General features: G+C 38.4%; 1 protein-coding gene across 3 annotated transcripts in view; it reads left to right on the top strand.

The window, feature by feature from the left end:
• Window positions 1-9,629, top strand: part of ATG10 (autophagy related 10) — a 287,839-nt gene extending 278,210 nt beyond the window's left edge. For all 3 annotated transcript variants that reach the window (XM_063604415.1, XM_003822249.5, XM_057302265.2), the window contains 3 exons: window positions 6,044-6,141; window positions 6,796-6,911; window positions 7,550-9,629. In XM_063604415.1, the coding sequence (XP_063460485.1) occupies window positions 6,044-6,141; window positions 6,796-6,907 (210 nt within the window). In that variant the 3' untranslated portion in view covers window positions 6,908-6,911; window positions 7,550-9,629. The remainder of the gene's footprint in view (window positions 1-6,043; window positions 6,142-6,795; window positions 6,912-7,549) is intronic.
• Window positions 9,630-16,006: the final 6,377 nt, after the last annotated feature.

Below are 16,006 nucleotides of genomic sequence, written 5' to 3'. Positions count from 1 at the left end.
AGAGTTCAAGACTAGCCTGGCAACATAGTGAGACTTTATCTCTTAAAAAAAAAAAAGAAAAAAAGAAAAAAAATTATTTAAAAAATAAAATACAGCAACTTTGTTCAATATGCTTTCATTTCTTTCCCCTTCCTTTGTACCATTATTGTCATGTATATTACATTTATGTTATAAACTCAACACTAGAGTGTTCATGATTTTTGCTTATATAATCTTATGTCTTTTTTAAAAAATTAAGAAAAGAGAAAGTACTTAGTCTTTTTTATTCACCATTTATGACACTTTTCATTTTTCCCTGTAGATTTGAGTTACACTCTGGTATTATTTCCTGAAGGACTTTTTTTAGTATATCTTATGAGGCAAATCTGCTAGCAAGGAATTCTCTCAGTCTGTTTCCCTGGGAATATATTTATATTACTTTCATTTCTGAAGAATGTAGAATTCTTGGTTGACAGTTAAGGTTTTTTCCCTCATTACTCTGAATATGTCATTCTGCTCCTATCTGGACTGATAAGAAGTCAGCTGTTTTTGAATTGTTATTCCTGTTTATGTGATGAGTCCTAAAGGACTCTCTTGCTGTTTTTAAGATTTTCTCCTTGTCTTTGGCTGTCAGCTACTGGACTATGATATGTCTAGGTGTGGGTCTTTTTATATTTCTCCTTAGAGTTTGTTGAGCTTCTTGGATCTGTAGATTAATGTATTTCATCAAAGTTTGAAATTTTCAGCCAATATTTCTTCAGCTATTTTGCCTGCCCTTTTCTCTCCTTCTCTTTTTCAGATTGCGATTATCTGTATTCTGGTACAGTTGATGTTATCCCACAGATGTCTAAGGCTCATTTTTCTTCAATTTTTTTTCTCTTTTCTTCACATTGAATACTTTCTATTAATATACTTTCAAATCCACTAATTCTTTCTACTGCTGTCTCATATTTACTATTGAGTCCATCTAGTGAATTTTTTATTTCTGGTATTGTTCTTTTTGTATTCCTCTCTTGAGATTAGCTATTTGCAGAGCCATTGTCATAATTTTTCTGTTTTAATTCTAGTTCTCTTTAATTCACTGAACATATTTATAATAGCTGCTTTGAATTATTTATAAATCCAACATCTGAGTCTACACTCAGAGTCAGTTTTTAATAATGAATTTTCCCCCTGGTATGAACCACACTTTTTGGTTTCTTTGCATGTCACATAAATTCCTTTGAAAACTAGACATTTTAGATAATATATTGCAGCAATTCTGGATTCCAATATTTTTTCCTGAGGGTTGTCTTTTTCTTGTTGTTGCTGTTGTTTTTGTTTGGTTTAGTAATTTTCCTAGGCTTTATCTGCAGATTTTTTTTCCCTGTAAGTGTGGCCACTGATGTCTTTGCTACTGGTTTTTTAATTCTTATTTTTATTTTTTAGACTGCCTTCCTCAGGGTTATCCAGCTATGTCTGTAAAGCTTGCAGGTTGGCCAATGATTGGACAGAAATTATGCTCAAATACCTCAAGCCTATAATGCTTTTTTCTTTTGCCAATGGATGTGTACGTGGATTGGGAACACGCTAAAAACTCAAGTAGTATTCATATGGGCCTTAGCTCTTACTTCCTATCAGGCCTTCTTGTGACTCCACTGAACATCCCCTTCCCATCAGCTAGTGATGCCTGGAGAACTTATCTACCCCTTCTGTGGCTGTCTTATTTCCAGAATGTCCCCATTAAATTACTGGTAGTTTGCTGCTTGCCTCAACTGGGACTGCAACCTCTGGCTAGCAGAACTGCAGCTTTTTTCTTTTCATTTAGTACCTATTTTGCTATTTTTATTGACAGTGCTGCTGAGCAATAGTTTTAGCTGTCTGTTGGAAATCAGGCCAGCCCCTCTGGCTACACAGTTATTGGCTCTTATGGCCAGATTGCTCTGGTAAAACTTCTGTTGATGGAGTGGCTGGGGACATTGGGGAAGAGGAGGAGGGGATATGGAAGTACTTCCAGGCAAGAAGGCTTCAGATTCCCTCTGTTTCTAACTTGAAGTTTAGCAGATTATCATTAACTAAACACGTCTCAGATTTTATATTTGCCCTTGGTTGATTTCCAGGACCTAAAAATGGTTAGTTTTTGACAATTTTGTTCATTTTTATATTTAATTTCTGGGGAGAGGATTTGCTGACCTCTTTATTCTATCACAGCTGGAAGTCCACTTCTGTTGTTATTAATTTATAAAATTCTTCTAAAAGATTACATATCTTATAATTCCTATTTTAAGCTGATCAGCATATTATAGGCTTGATTCTTTTGAACCAAAAGCATTTTGCCAAAACAATATAATTTTTATTTTAAAATTCAATTTATTAATAAATTTAAACTTTTAATTTTTAAAGACCATCATTCATTTTAATATATTCTATTTAATTATATAAATATAAGGTCTCAGTATAGTAAAGGATAAAGAATTTTTTAAAGATGGCCAAACCTGCATTAAAGAAATGCTCAAGCTATTCTAAAAGCTCTTCAAAGGCATGAAAGTCTCAATTATTTTAAAAAGTGTTTTAAATGAGCATTGCCATGCATTTTATTCTATTAGAACATAACCTTAAATGCTAATATGACTGTTTTATGTTCTTTGAGGAAAAATGAATATTAAAATGTTGTAGATTACTGAAGTGTTTTTGAAGTACCTAAGCTTTTATTTTAATTTAAATTCATTTAAATTATTTTTCATTAATTTGGTTTTAAACCTGAATACAAATATAGTGATAGTTCTAGTTGCCATATAGACCTAGACCTTTTACTAATTCAGACCTTTCTTCCTTTCACTTATAAACAGTTGTCAAATATTCCTAAACACTTAGATACTGGTCAGTGATGCTTTTAATATGCTACTTAGTTTACAGGAACGTCCTATTTTTAGATTGAAATTTGGCTTTATTATAGGGTACCATAAGACTACTTTCTGAATGTCTGGCTGTTATCCTTTTCTGTTTAGATATTAATGGGTTAAATACTAATAGACAACTAAGTGTCTGCTATGTGTCAGGTACTGTTCTATGTACTTCTGTGGTATTATCTCATTGAAGGGTCACAGTCAATCTCTGAGACAGATACTATCATTAGCCACAGTTACCAGATGAGGAAACAGAGACGTAAAATGGTTAAGTGACTTTCCCATTAGCTCACAGCTACCAAGTGGTAGAGCAGGACTTGATCTCAAACAGTCTTAACCATAGAGCTCATGCATGTGCTTACCCACTTGCTATGTGGAATGAAAAAAAGATGACTTAGAGAAGTAAAGTCCCTGTCTTTACAAAGCAGCATCAAATGAGCAGAGCTGCAGTGTGCCATGGTCCTAAGACTCCTCTAAGAAAATGGTCCCCTGAACTGTAAGTGCCTATCCACCTCTTAGATAAGAGATGCCAAAGGGAAAGTGAGTCTTGGAGAGAGTGGAGGCTGCCTGATTGAACTGATCCTCCCTATTAGGAGTGTTTCCGTCTAGTGGAAATTTGTAACTCTAGGTTTCATTTCATTAAAGTCAACATGTACTTTACATCAATAAGATTGGATTATACCTCTTTATTCCTTCCATTGGCAACTATGTAAGTCATCCCAAAAGAATTTAGACTACATTTATCTTTTTTAAATCCCAGCTTTCTAAACAGTCATTATTTTAGTCCAGGATAATTCTAAATTTTTTTGCATTTTTCCTGCATATTTTCTATGCTCATTTCCCCCATAGGGTCATCTGCCCCCACATTCTGTTCCCAAATCTCTGCATGGTTGTTTTTTTCCTTGTCGTTCTGATCTTTGATTAAGTTTCACCTTATTTTAGTCCATTTAGGCTGTCATAACAAAAATACCATAGACTGGGTGGCTCAACAACCAACACTTATTTCTCCCAGTTCTGAAGGCTACAGGATCCAGGATGAGGGCACTGGAAGATCCAGTGTCTGGTGAGGACCTGTTTCCTATTTCATAGATGCCATCTTCTCACTGTATCCCCACATGATAGGAAAAGAGTGAGAGTTACACCTCTTAGGGTGTAACCCTAAGAGGGATACACACATTCAGTCCATTGTATTACCTCTTCCTTCAGGCCTTCCCTTTCCAAGTCTAATGTCACCACAATCCCTCCAGAATCATGTTACCCTGTTGTGTTTCCTTCGTAGGGCTTATAATTATCTGGATTATCTTATTTATTCGTTCTGTGTGTTTATTGGCTGTCTCCTGCACTGAAATCTAAGTTCCATGGGATCAGGAACATTGTTTATCTAAGAGATGCAGTGGTCTCTATAACTATAGCTAGAAGTATTCTGGCAGACACATAAAAAAGATGATTGATTAATATATGTTGAATTGCTAAATATTAGTTTAAGGCAGGTAAGGGAAACCAGACTCAAGTTGGACAGGAGGACTTGGCATAGGCCCAACACATCAGGGCTTTGAGCCCAGGGCCCAGTTAGGGATGGGAATGAAGGTTGGGAAGAGAGCTGTAGAGAGGAAGCTGATGCCTTGCTGGAAGAATCAGGCGACTGGTCAGAGTCACCTGGAGGTGGCACTCAGGGAGAAACAAATGCCAGGTGGTGCTAAAAATGCCAGATACATGCAATAACCTATAACTAGTTGATAATTCATCCCTCACCACCACCACCCCAAATCTCCATACCCAGTGTCACCAATACAAGAGGAATTGTCCCTTCCAGTTCTTGTGAGTGGATATGTGCATAAGCATACAGACATGAATGTTTGGAGCTGAGGGGTAGAGGCAGCAAGGACAGCCACATAATTCATCCCATCAACAGCTCTGAGTTCAGCTTCCCCTTGGGTTGGCTGAGAGAAGAAGCCAAGAGAAGAAACTAGGCATCCCCTAGTCTAAATCCAGCCTACAAGCCTGTTTTACTTGTCCCACTCCATGTTTAAAAATAAATTATGCCAACACTTAAATGTAGGAGGTTTAACATAAACTTCAGCTTTTCTAGGTTAGTTTCACAAATAGGGAGGTCTGGCATGCTGAACCTGCATTCCCACATGGGACAGTTGGCTGGAGCAGAGTAGCCAGCATGGCCTTGGATGGGTGCACTCGGCAGTTCCTCACGGGCCCTGTCATCTGCTGGTGTATTTAGCTGGCATTATCCCCTTAGGTCACCTGCTTTGTCTTCATAGGTATTTGAGTTTGCAGTATTGGTATAATGGTTAATCCACAATATAAATAATCAATAAATGTATCATCAATAATAGTGTTTTTGTTGGTAGAACTTGTGCACAGATTACCCACTACATAGAAACCTCCTAGGGCTCCCCATTGCTTGCCAAATGATGTCCACGTCCCTAACTTGGGTATGGTCTGACCTATATCTTATATCCAATTACTACCTTATAAAAGGAACAGAGTTACATTTCAGGCTTTTAACTTATAAAAACAGCCCTGTAGGCTTGGGAGAGACAGAAGGAGAGAAATGAGGAAAAAGAAAAACAAAAACTCAGAGACGGAAAGAGAGAGAGAGACAAACAGAAGTAGAACAATTTAAATAGTGCAGGCCATCTCCTCCCATCCCTGGTTCTACTCGTGGAACATGTGCCCACTGGCACTGGATACATGTAGGCTTGAAACAACATGTTGACAAAATTTGTGTAAAGAAATATGCAAATGATTTTGAGTCTCTTACCATTGACAAAGAGGTGAATAAAATGAATTGTTTAGGTTGTCAAACTACTGAGCTTTGTGAACATCCTTGAAGAAAAACTGAAGAATAATGATAGGCCAAAGAGAAACACTGGCCAACAGAGAGGGAACTGATAAAATGCAACTACAGTTTATATTGTGTAAACAAAAATGTGTGCCCTGCTATACTCGACCATACTGCTTTATCAATGAATAGTCCTTTCTCACCAACTTCTTCTGATGTTTGGATTATAAATTGTTTTTAAAAATAGAAAATAAACCTGTATATTAATTCAATAACTTGGAATTTGAGACAAACCTTTATTTTAAAGGAGTAAACCAGATAAATTATTTTAGCCTTTTCAAAGTAACTCACACTGATCCTGGACCAATTCTGATTCTTACAGGAACATCCAATACTTGGGCAACCCTTTTTTGTACTTCATCCCTGCAAGACGAATGAATTCATGACTCCTGTATTAAAGAATTCTCAGAAAATCAATAAGTAAGAAATGCCATCAAGATACAATGGCTTCTACTCTGATTTTTAAAGTGTAAATCTTTTTATGTGACTCTAAATGCTAGGCTAAAAAAGAAATATTAATAATAATAATGGCTAACACAATGATTTTTAGGATATGCTAGATGCTGTTCTAAGAGTTTTAGATACAGTAAGACATTGGATTTTTGCAGCATTCCTATGTGCTAAGTACTATTATTTTGCCCAATTTACAGAGGAGGAAGTTACAGAACAGAGGAGTTAAGCCACTCAAACAAGGTCACACAGCTAGTTAAGTGGTGGGATTTGAATCTAAGCATTTTGGCCTCAGAACCATGCTCTTAATCACTGCACTCTGCTACCTTAGTAAGTGCTGTAAACTGTAAGGGTAAAATTTGAATCATCAAGGGAAGTCAGGAGCCAGTACCTTACCTCATTCTTCAATTACCCTAATGAGGGATCCTTACAGGCTCTCTGGACCTTAAATTCTTGTCAAGCAATGGGGCTGGCATTCAGAAATGCTGAGATTCCAGGTGGTAGGTACAAATCTTTGAAGAAAGCCTCACTTTTGTTATTGTTGGTGACCAACTGATGTTCTACCATTCATCCAAAAACTACAATGGAAACATTAGCATGGCCTGTATTTCACTTGTTTCCTAGGAATGTCAACTATATCACATCATGGCTGAGCATTGTAGGGCCAGTTGTTGGGCTGAATCTACCTCTGAGTTATGCCAAAGCAACCTCTCAGGATGAACGAAATGTCCATTAACAAGGTAAAAGAAAAGCCTGGATTTAATGTTTTGCTGTTACAAAGATCAATGTCTCCATTGCATTTAGACTCATCCCACCAAATGCAAAATTTGCTTTCATCTTTAGTGGGCAAACCCTGACTTAATTTTTAGTTTTCCAATCAGTCCCCTACCAAGTTATTTAGGACAGGGATCCCCAAATCCCAGGCCATGGACCGGAACCAGGCCTCACAGCAGGAGGTGAGCGGCAGCTGGGTGGGCAAGCAAGCGAGCATTACCACCTGAGCTCTTCCTCCTATCAGATCAGCTGCAGCATTGGGTCTGCATAGGAATGTGAACCCTATTGTGAACTGTGCATCTGAGGGACCTAGGTTGCGTGCTCCTTATGAGATTCTAACCAATGCCTGATGATCTGAGGTGGAACAGTTTCATCCTGAAACCATCTCCCATTCGGTCTGTGAAAATGGTTTTCCCTGAAACTGGTCCCTGGTGCCAAAAAGGTTGGGGGCCACCAATTCAGGAAATATTTTACTTTGCTGTAAGTAGCATGCACTCAATGACAGGAATGGATAGTTTTATTTTAGTACTGATATTCTTAAATAAGTCTTTACTGCTCAGTTAATCTTCTTTTATTCTCTTGGCTTTTGTTTTATGTTCTTCAGATTCTTCTATTGAGTTTAGGAATTGCGGCACGAAGAATGCCAAGAGTTTACCTGGCCAGCCCTGGCTTTAATAGGACCGATACCATGGAATATTTCATCTCACCAAGATTTGACATGGATTATTTTTCCCTTGGACACAAATGTCTACAGCAACTGATGTTTGATAGGCTGAATGTTTAGAAGAAACACTTCAAAGGGATACATCATGGCCAGGCATGGTGGCTCACACCTGTAATCCAAGCACTTTGGGAGGCCAAGGTGGGAGCATCACTTGATCCTGGGAGTTCGAGACCAGCCTGGGCAACATGGTGAAACCCTGTCGGTACAAAAAAATACAAAAATTTGCCTGTTTATGGTGGTGTGTTCCTGTAGTCCCAGCTCCCCAGGAGGCTGAGGTAGGAGGTTGGCTTTAACCCAGGAGGCAGAGGTTGCAGTGAGCTGAGACTGTGCCACTGCAGTCCAGCCTGGGTGACAGAGCCAGACACTGTCTCGGGAAAAAAAAAAAAAAAAAAGACACATCACTATAAATAGCAAAAAAACAAATCTAACTTATTAATACTAGGAATACCAACATTATTAGGGCACTTGCAGGTTATTCTTTTCTAGGCCAAGTACTTCACTTCCATTTGTCTGACATGGAGATTGAGGGAGAAATGTATTTGTGTGTTCATTTTAATGTAAGATATATAAAAATTAAATTACTGGATTTACCTGTCCCTGAAACTGGTGTTATAAACATGACCTATCTTAAGTGATTCTCCCACAATCAAACTCAGGAACAATAGATTATTTCTGTTTTACTCCAAAAGAGAGAGAGAGAGTGAGTGTGTGTGTGTGTGTGTGTGTGTGTGTGTGTGTATGTGTGGGTGTTTGTATAGATAGATAGTTGTAAAACAAAGAAAAAACACAATATTTTACTGTGAGATAATATGTTTTACCAGCAAAGTGTGGCATAGTAATTAGAAGTTTTCTAAAAAGCTATAGGAGATATTTAAACATTAAAATTTCTTTTTGACCTATAGTAATAAAACAATGGTCATTTTACCCCTCTGCTTCTCAACCCCACAGCTGCTCTGCTGTACTCTTTGAGGGCTCTTGAGCGAGTCTTCATGTCCCTGAGACTTATTTTCCTCATCTTTAATTTGAAAATAACAAGCTACCTCATAGGGTTGCTGTGAGAACCACATGAGATCATTAATGCATGATAAGATATTGTAAAGTATTATACGAATATTCATTAAATGCTCACCTTTCTTGTATATAATTGGTATTCACTAAGGCTGTAAATAAGTTTCATAGCCAGTTAAGTATTAAGATAAACCTAACCTGGAACAATTTTTTTTTTTTGGTTGCTTGTTTTGTTTTTTGTTTTCATTTGCTAGGAGCTGAAACGAAGATTAAAATGTCATTGGCTTTTTAGAGAGTCTAGATTAGTGTCTTTGAATGAGGGATATACTTAAAATCACCTGAGGATCGTTTACAGCTACAGATGCTGGGGCCACCCGACACAGTCTCTCTGGGGGTGATTCTGCTCTGGAGAACCTCTGGTCTGGATATACCTTTATTGTGACATTGATTTGTATTGTTTTGCTCTACTGACAGGCCTTTTCCAATCCATACAAGCTGAACTTGCTTCCTAATGTTTGTCTAGGCCTTACATGGATAGTAAGGAAGCTTAGGAGACATGTACACAAGGCAGCCCACTTGTAGGAAACCGCTTCAGGTGAGGACATCATTCACCAGTGGATCACCGAGCACCGTGACAGCACCCTCAGTCCACATCTGCAGATTAAGAGCTGAACTCTCACAGAGAAAGTGGAAGTAGAGAAAGGGTTAATTCAAACTGCTAGAAAAGCTAAAAGTAAATTTTAAAATGCTGAGCTGCCCATATTCATGCTAGGATGAGAGCCGGCTTAAATGCTTGCTGGGCATTTTGGTATTTACCACTTAGCATGTTTTCAACTTCTGTGAGGGATTTTCCCCCCACTCTCCCTAATGTAAACACAGATTTCTCAGCAAGTCATTTCTCAAGCCATGTCATTTCTAGTGTAAAATAAATTATAATAATGTGTCATCTGAATGGTGTTCTTGTCTGCAAACATTAGTTATCCTTTGCTAACAGATTCTGAGATGAGAGTCTATCAGTTTGGAGCCTATGTTTAGTTTTTTTAAAAAAAGTTAAAAATACAACTTTTTCTCTGATCAACAAAGACCTAAAAATTCATCAGTGGCAGAAAAAAGTTCTGAGGAGCTCCTGTAGATTGGGGAGGCCTTTCTTCCCAGATAGATCCATCTCCTCAAGCAGCTTGATTTCTTTCTAGAATTTTTTTCACTTAAAAAACTTCTAATTTTTGGTTGATAACAATTTCCATTTTTATAAATGCAGTTATGCTAACAGAATGTTATCCTGACAGTTATTAAACATTAGAAGATATTTGGTTTTGTTGAAGTAACTGTTCTTTCTCGGCAATATGAGGATTTTTTCTCCCTGCTTCCTCAAATAATGTACAACATCTATCAGAAATAAGGCTGGGTAAAGTCGCTTCCAGCTCACCTCCTAAATTCTGCTTCTGTGTGACCTTGGAAAAATTTCTTCACCTCTATGGTCCTCAGTTTCTTTATTTGTAAAATAGGGAAATTCAGCTATGTGTCTTTTGCGACAACCGTGAATTTTTAGGTCTGTGAAATAGAAGTCCAGAGATCTAAACTGTGAGGCTGGTTAACTGCTAGCTGTGTGACTTGGGCCAATTTTCTTATTTCCTTCTTAAACTATTTCTGAAAAATAAAGCCCACAGTATCTATGCTGCTTACCTGACAAGGGCATAGAGAAGATCAAAATGATACATAAAACTGAATGTGCTTTAACCAAGGCAGTGAGACATGGAGTGAGGGGTGACAGTGGATAATGACCTGCTCCTTCAGCGACACTAGCATCCCTACTCCTCTCCACCTCATTGTATGCCTGAGCCCTCCCCAGTGCCAAGCGCTCTCTGATCTGGGGAGTCTTTTCCTTCACACCCTTAGCTGACTGTTGCTTATGCTGGTGCCCACCTGGAAGTGCTTCCTTCCCCACAGGTCTACCCAATTCCCACCCTGGTGTTGGTGATTCACTGTCACAAAGCCACCTCTGACCACCACAGACCCCAATCAGTGCTCCCTTCATTACTCACCATCCTTAGTCACTATGAGCTTTTAGCTGCCTCTCTTCCGCTCTAATTTCTCCCCAACTTGATAAGTAGTAATTAAGTCATTTCAGGTGTTGGCCACTGTCCTTGATTTGTTCTGTTGCAGCATACACAGAAGAATGTCTGTGTGTGCCACCTAAGTAGAAAGGCTCTTGGGTTGGGAATTTGAGAGGTGGGAAAACTCTTTGAGGGACCAGTGGAGGGAGCAGTGAGGGGAGCAGAGGCTGTGTTGCTCAGCAGGTACTAGCCTACGAGCTAGAGGTTAAAAAAACAAAATTCCCCTTCCCCCCAACAAACGCTTATTAAAATCAAGAGAAAAAAGGCCAGAACTGGGTTTTTGCATGTATTTCTCCTATGATAGGTATAGTGGTTTTTATTCATACTCCCAAAATATTAGGAAATAGAGCTCTGCAATGTCAAAATCAGCTCTTACATAATCCAGAGATATTCCAGTGAGGTTTTTTAGCGTTAAAATTTAAGAATGAGAATATGAAAATATTCACTTAAGCAGATTTCCTCTTACATACTGAATCCTAGGCCAGGTGCCACAGATAGCAAATGGGGAGACATAAGAATGCCACAGTCCAGTGGAGAGGACACACAAGAGGAAGCTTCAGGAACAGTAGGCTGCATGCTGTGGGCAAGCATATGCCAAGGAAGGCTTTGCAGAAGAGGAATGTGAGTGGAGTCTCGAAAACCTTATGACTTAGCCAGGTCAAGAGTGAAGGAAGAATCTTGAAGGTGCTTGTGGGGAAGTGGTGAAGAATCAAGCTGGCTAGAGCAGGACTGGGGCCAGCTCGGGAAGAGTCTTTACTGTCACACTGAGAATTTGTATTTGGCCCGAAAACCACAGCCACTGCTGGGATTCAAATAGAAAAGTTAAAGTGATCACATTTGCGTTTAAGAAAGAACCTGTATTTTTAAATGGCTGCTGCATATAACTAATCATCCATACACTTTGTCAGGTTTCGTTTTGTTTTGTTTTTACTGCAGTGTCTTAGCCACAGGATTTAGAAGGTTGAGGAGCACAGCAGGGGCTGAGATTGTGCCAAAGACACTTCAGTTTTTACCTAGGGTCTTCCAAAACAAAACCTGCCAGTGTCCTGAAAAGCCTTGAATTCTGACTACTGAGTTACCTGGGGCAAGTCACTGCACCTCTCTGGGCCTCTGTTTTCTGATATATTAACATAAGAAAGTGTATTTGATTGAGTAAAATCAATTTATTGTTTTGTAACAAGCTTTTTTTTTTTTTTTGAAATAAGGTCTTACTCTGTTGCCTAGGCTGGAGTGCAATGGCTTGATCTTGACTTACTCCAGCCTGACCTCCTGGGCTCAAGGGATCCTCTCATTGCAGTCTCCTGAGTAGCTAGGACTACAGGCGCATGCCACCACACCTGGTTAATTTTGCTTATTTTTTGTAGAGATGAGGTCTCACTATGTTGCCCAGACTGTACTTGAACCCCTAGTCTCAAGAGATCCTCCTATCTCAGCCTCCCAAAGTACTGGGATTACACAGGTGTGAGCCGCTATGCCCAGCCAGTTTTTTTTTTTTTTAATGAAATAGAATACATAAAAAAGAAAATATCAAAGTGCACTACACATAGTAAGGGCATTATTGTTTTGTGAAACTTTGGTTTCAACTATATGTTATATATATATATTTATATATATATACACACACATATTTTATATATATACACACACATATATTTTATATATATATGAAATCAGTGTGTGTGTGTCCACACACGCACACATGCACGTGTGCACTGGGTTGTAACATAGACTGTATTTCTAGTGCCAGAAAATAGAAATCTGAAAACTGATGGACAAATAAGCTTCCTTCCTATTCTAAGACTTGATTCTCCTTATGCTGCTGACCAGTAAGTTGCTGAAGGCTATTCTATTAATAGAAGGGTATAGGAAGTACTTAACAATTATTGTTTCTGTGGCACTTCATGTGCACAAAGGTGTTTGAAGCTACTCCTCTGGATTTTTACAGGGCTTCTCTATAGAAGCATTTTCACATTTTTATTCCTAAATCTGGTAGTTCTTTACAGTAATCCTGTGATCTCAAGCCCTTGCTTTAACTTTTGTGTTGTTAGTAGTGACATCTAGTGGTTCTGTTGCAAGTATCTTGCATTCTAGACCATTGGAGCTGAAAGTGATTTTAGTGACCACCAGGTCTCATTTTGTAAATTATTAAAAATAAACTGAAAACTCACATGTATTCCTACATTCAAATCAACTCGATATAATAATAAATAAAACCTATAGCTCTGTAATGCTTTCTTGGATTACTTTGAAGCTTTTCAAATACCCAGAAGTCACTGTTGGTTATAACCATGAGGCAGAAATTTAACAAAGCATGCCCTGATAAATTAAAAGGAAATCATAGTTCAGTATAGCTACAGCCTTTGGTGCATTGTTATTTACAGGTACATGCCAGAACCTCAGGCTTTCGCATGGTGCCTGGTGTTTGGTAGCACTCACTAAATCTTTGTTGAATGTTTGAATATGTGGGTGATCACGAAGCCCTGGAGAAGAATCACAGAAGATGTGGGACTTGAAGGACAGAGAATTTGATAAGAGGCTAGAAAGCTAAGCTTTTAAGTTAGGGGCCATGGAAGGCCAAAAAGGGAACCATGAGTAGGACCCAACAGGGCACCTTTCAAGGTTTTAACAGAGAAAGTTGACTATGTGGAGTTGTTGGAGGACTCATTTGGAAGTGGTAAATTGGTTGGATTAGAAGGAAGAGAAACTGGATAGAGGCCAAGAAGCTAATGTAGTGGTGAAGTGATGAATTTCTAAGTTAGGAAGGTGACAGAGTAAAGAGAAAGAAATCAGTGTCAGAGACATTTTGAGAACCAGAACTTGGTGTGAAGAGAATGAGAAGACACTTGTCATGACTTGGTTATGGCTTACATTCTATACTGGGAGTCCCTGTCCAGGCCTGGACCGACTTCCTTGGTCTCTGTTCTGCAGGTATCAGGGATTGAACTTGCTTTCTTCTTTCAAGAAGTGCCACCCACCCTATCCTGTGAGCAGATTTCTTTCTCCCGACCAGCAGCAGAGTGAGATGTCGTCTCCTCAGCGCTGTCCTTCAGTAGCTTCAAAGAAAGAGTCCCCAGGCCCTTTCCTGCTTATCCATAGGGAAATGGCTAAGTAAAATGTTGTACTATGTAGCAGTTAAGGGGAATGAATTCAATCTCCATGTATCAAAATGGGCACATCTCAAGAAACATTACTGAGTTAAAACAGAAAACAAATAGTAGATGTTAACTATGAGCTGTGTTTGAAAGTGTCCCCCCAAAAAGCATGTATGCGTTGGAAAGCTAATCACTGTTCTAACAGTTATTAAGAGGTGGGACATTTAAGAGATGATTAGGCCATGAGGACTCTGCCCTTCTGAATGAAATAATGCCATTGTTGCAGGAGTGGTTCCTTTCAAAAGGATGGGTTTGGCACCCTCTTGCTTACTCTCTCTCACCCATGTGATGCCTTCTACCATGTTATGAAGCAGTAAGAAAGCCCTCACCAGATGCAACCCCTCGATCTTGGACTTCCCAGCCTCCAGAGCTGTGAGCCAATAAAGTTCTGTTCATTATAAATTACCCAGTCTGTAGTGTTCCATTATAGCAGCACAAAATAGACTAAGAAGTCACTATGCATGCAGCTTGATACTGTTTATATTTTAAAATGCACTAATACCATGTATTTTCTATAGGTACATATACTGCAAGTGTATGAAAAATATAAAAAGTGATCTAGAAGGAAGGACACCAAACTTGTAAAAAAGGTGATCCAAGACTTCTTTGATCACTCTTTGCAGGTATAGAGTGGGAACTTGGTTTGGAAGTAATCAAAGAAGACTTTGGCTCTTTTTGTAATGCTAGACTTAATCTATCCATAGAATGTAAAACTAGAAATTCCTTTTTAAAAAAAGATTTGAATCCTCATAGATAATTTGGGAAACACAGAAGAATTTGAAGAAGAATATTTAAAAATCACTGAAGTGTATATCATCTAGAATAACTGCTTTTAAATTTTTTATGTATTTCCTTGTGCTAGTTTAAACATATTTAATTAGGAGCATCCTGTATATGGTTTTACATCCTGCTTTTTTCCACTTAACAATATATCTGGAACATTTTCTCATGTCATTTAATGTTCTTTGAAAATACTATTTTAAATGACTAGCTAGGATTTCTTCTATTCCAAAATGTACCAAATAATTATCCTATTGTTTGAGTTTTGGTCTTTTCTAATTCCTCACTGTTTATTTAACATACATTCATTTCAGCACTTTTTCGTGTCAGGAACTGTTCTAGGAATATAGTGGTCAGTAGGGCAGACAAAGCCCCTACCCTCAAAGAGCTTTCAGAATGTAATGCAATGAGCCATGCGCAGTGGCTCTCCTGTAATCCCAGCACTTTGGGAGGCCGAGGTGGGCAGATCACCTGAGGTCAGGAGTTCGAGAACAGCCTGGCCAACATGGCAAAACCCTGTCTCTACTAAAAATACAAAAAAAATTAGACGGGCATGGTGGCGTGTGCCTGTAGTCCCAGCTACTCGGGAGGCAGAGGCAGGAGAATTGCTTGAACCTGGGAGGCGGAGGTTGCAGTGAGCCGAGATCGTGCCACTGCACTCCAGCTTGGGGGACAGAGCAAGACTCTGTCTCAGAAAAAAAAAAAAAATATATATATATAATGCGATGAGAAATGTAGGCAGAAACCTGTGCTCACATTTTGTTTCTTTAGGTTACGCTGTTAATGGAATTAATGGATCAAAGGATATAGGATCATGTCACTAAATTGTTCCCCAGCAAGGATATAGCAATTTACATTCCCAGCAGCAGTCTGTGTTTTATCATTTTCTTAAATCTTTGAAAATTATTTTACTTTGCTTTAATCACTGAATTAAACATTTTTCTCTTGTCTTGCTAAGATTTCGTGGATCCTCAGCTTCATTTCTTAATATGTTATATTTTTCTTAGCATGTTAAATTTCATTTTCTCACCTTCTTCTTCTGACTTCATTGCCCCTACATGTCCATTGTGCTCCTATAAGAGCAGATTGTCCATGTTCTGGTTCAGTTTAACCAGAGAATATGCAGTTAAACAATTAGAATATGTATGTAATTTTAAAAAAATATTATGGAAAATTTCAAATATATGCAAAAATAGTACAATTAACCTTCACATACCTATAAATTGGAATCAACAATTACCAAGATTTTGCCATATTTGTTTCACTTAACCCTTTTTTTCTTA

This window comes from Pan paniscus, chromosome 4 (assembly GCF_029289425.2).
Source record: "Pan paniscus chromosome 4, NHGRI_mPanPan1-v2.0_pri, whole genome shotgun sequence".
In the NCBI taxonomy this organism is placed as follows: Eukaryota; Metazoa; Chordata; class Mammalia; order Primates; family Hominidae; genus Pan; species Pan paniscus.
Note: the sequence above shows the minus strand (reverse complement) of the source record. Positions and strands in the feature narration are given on the sequence as shown.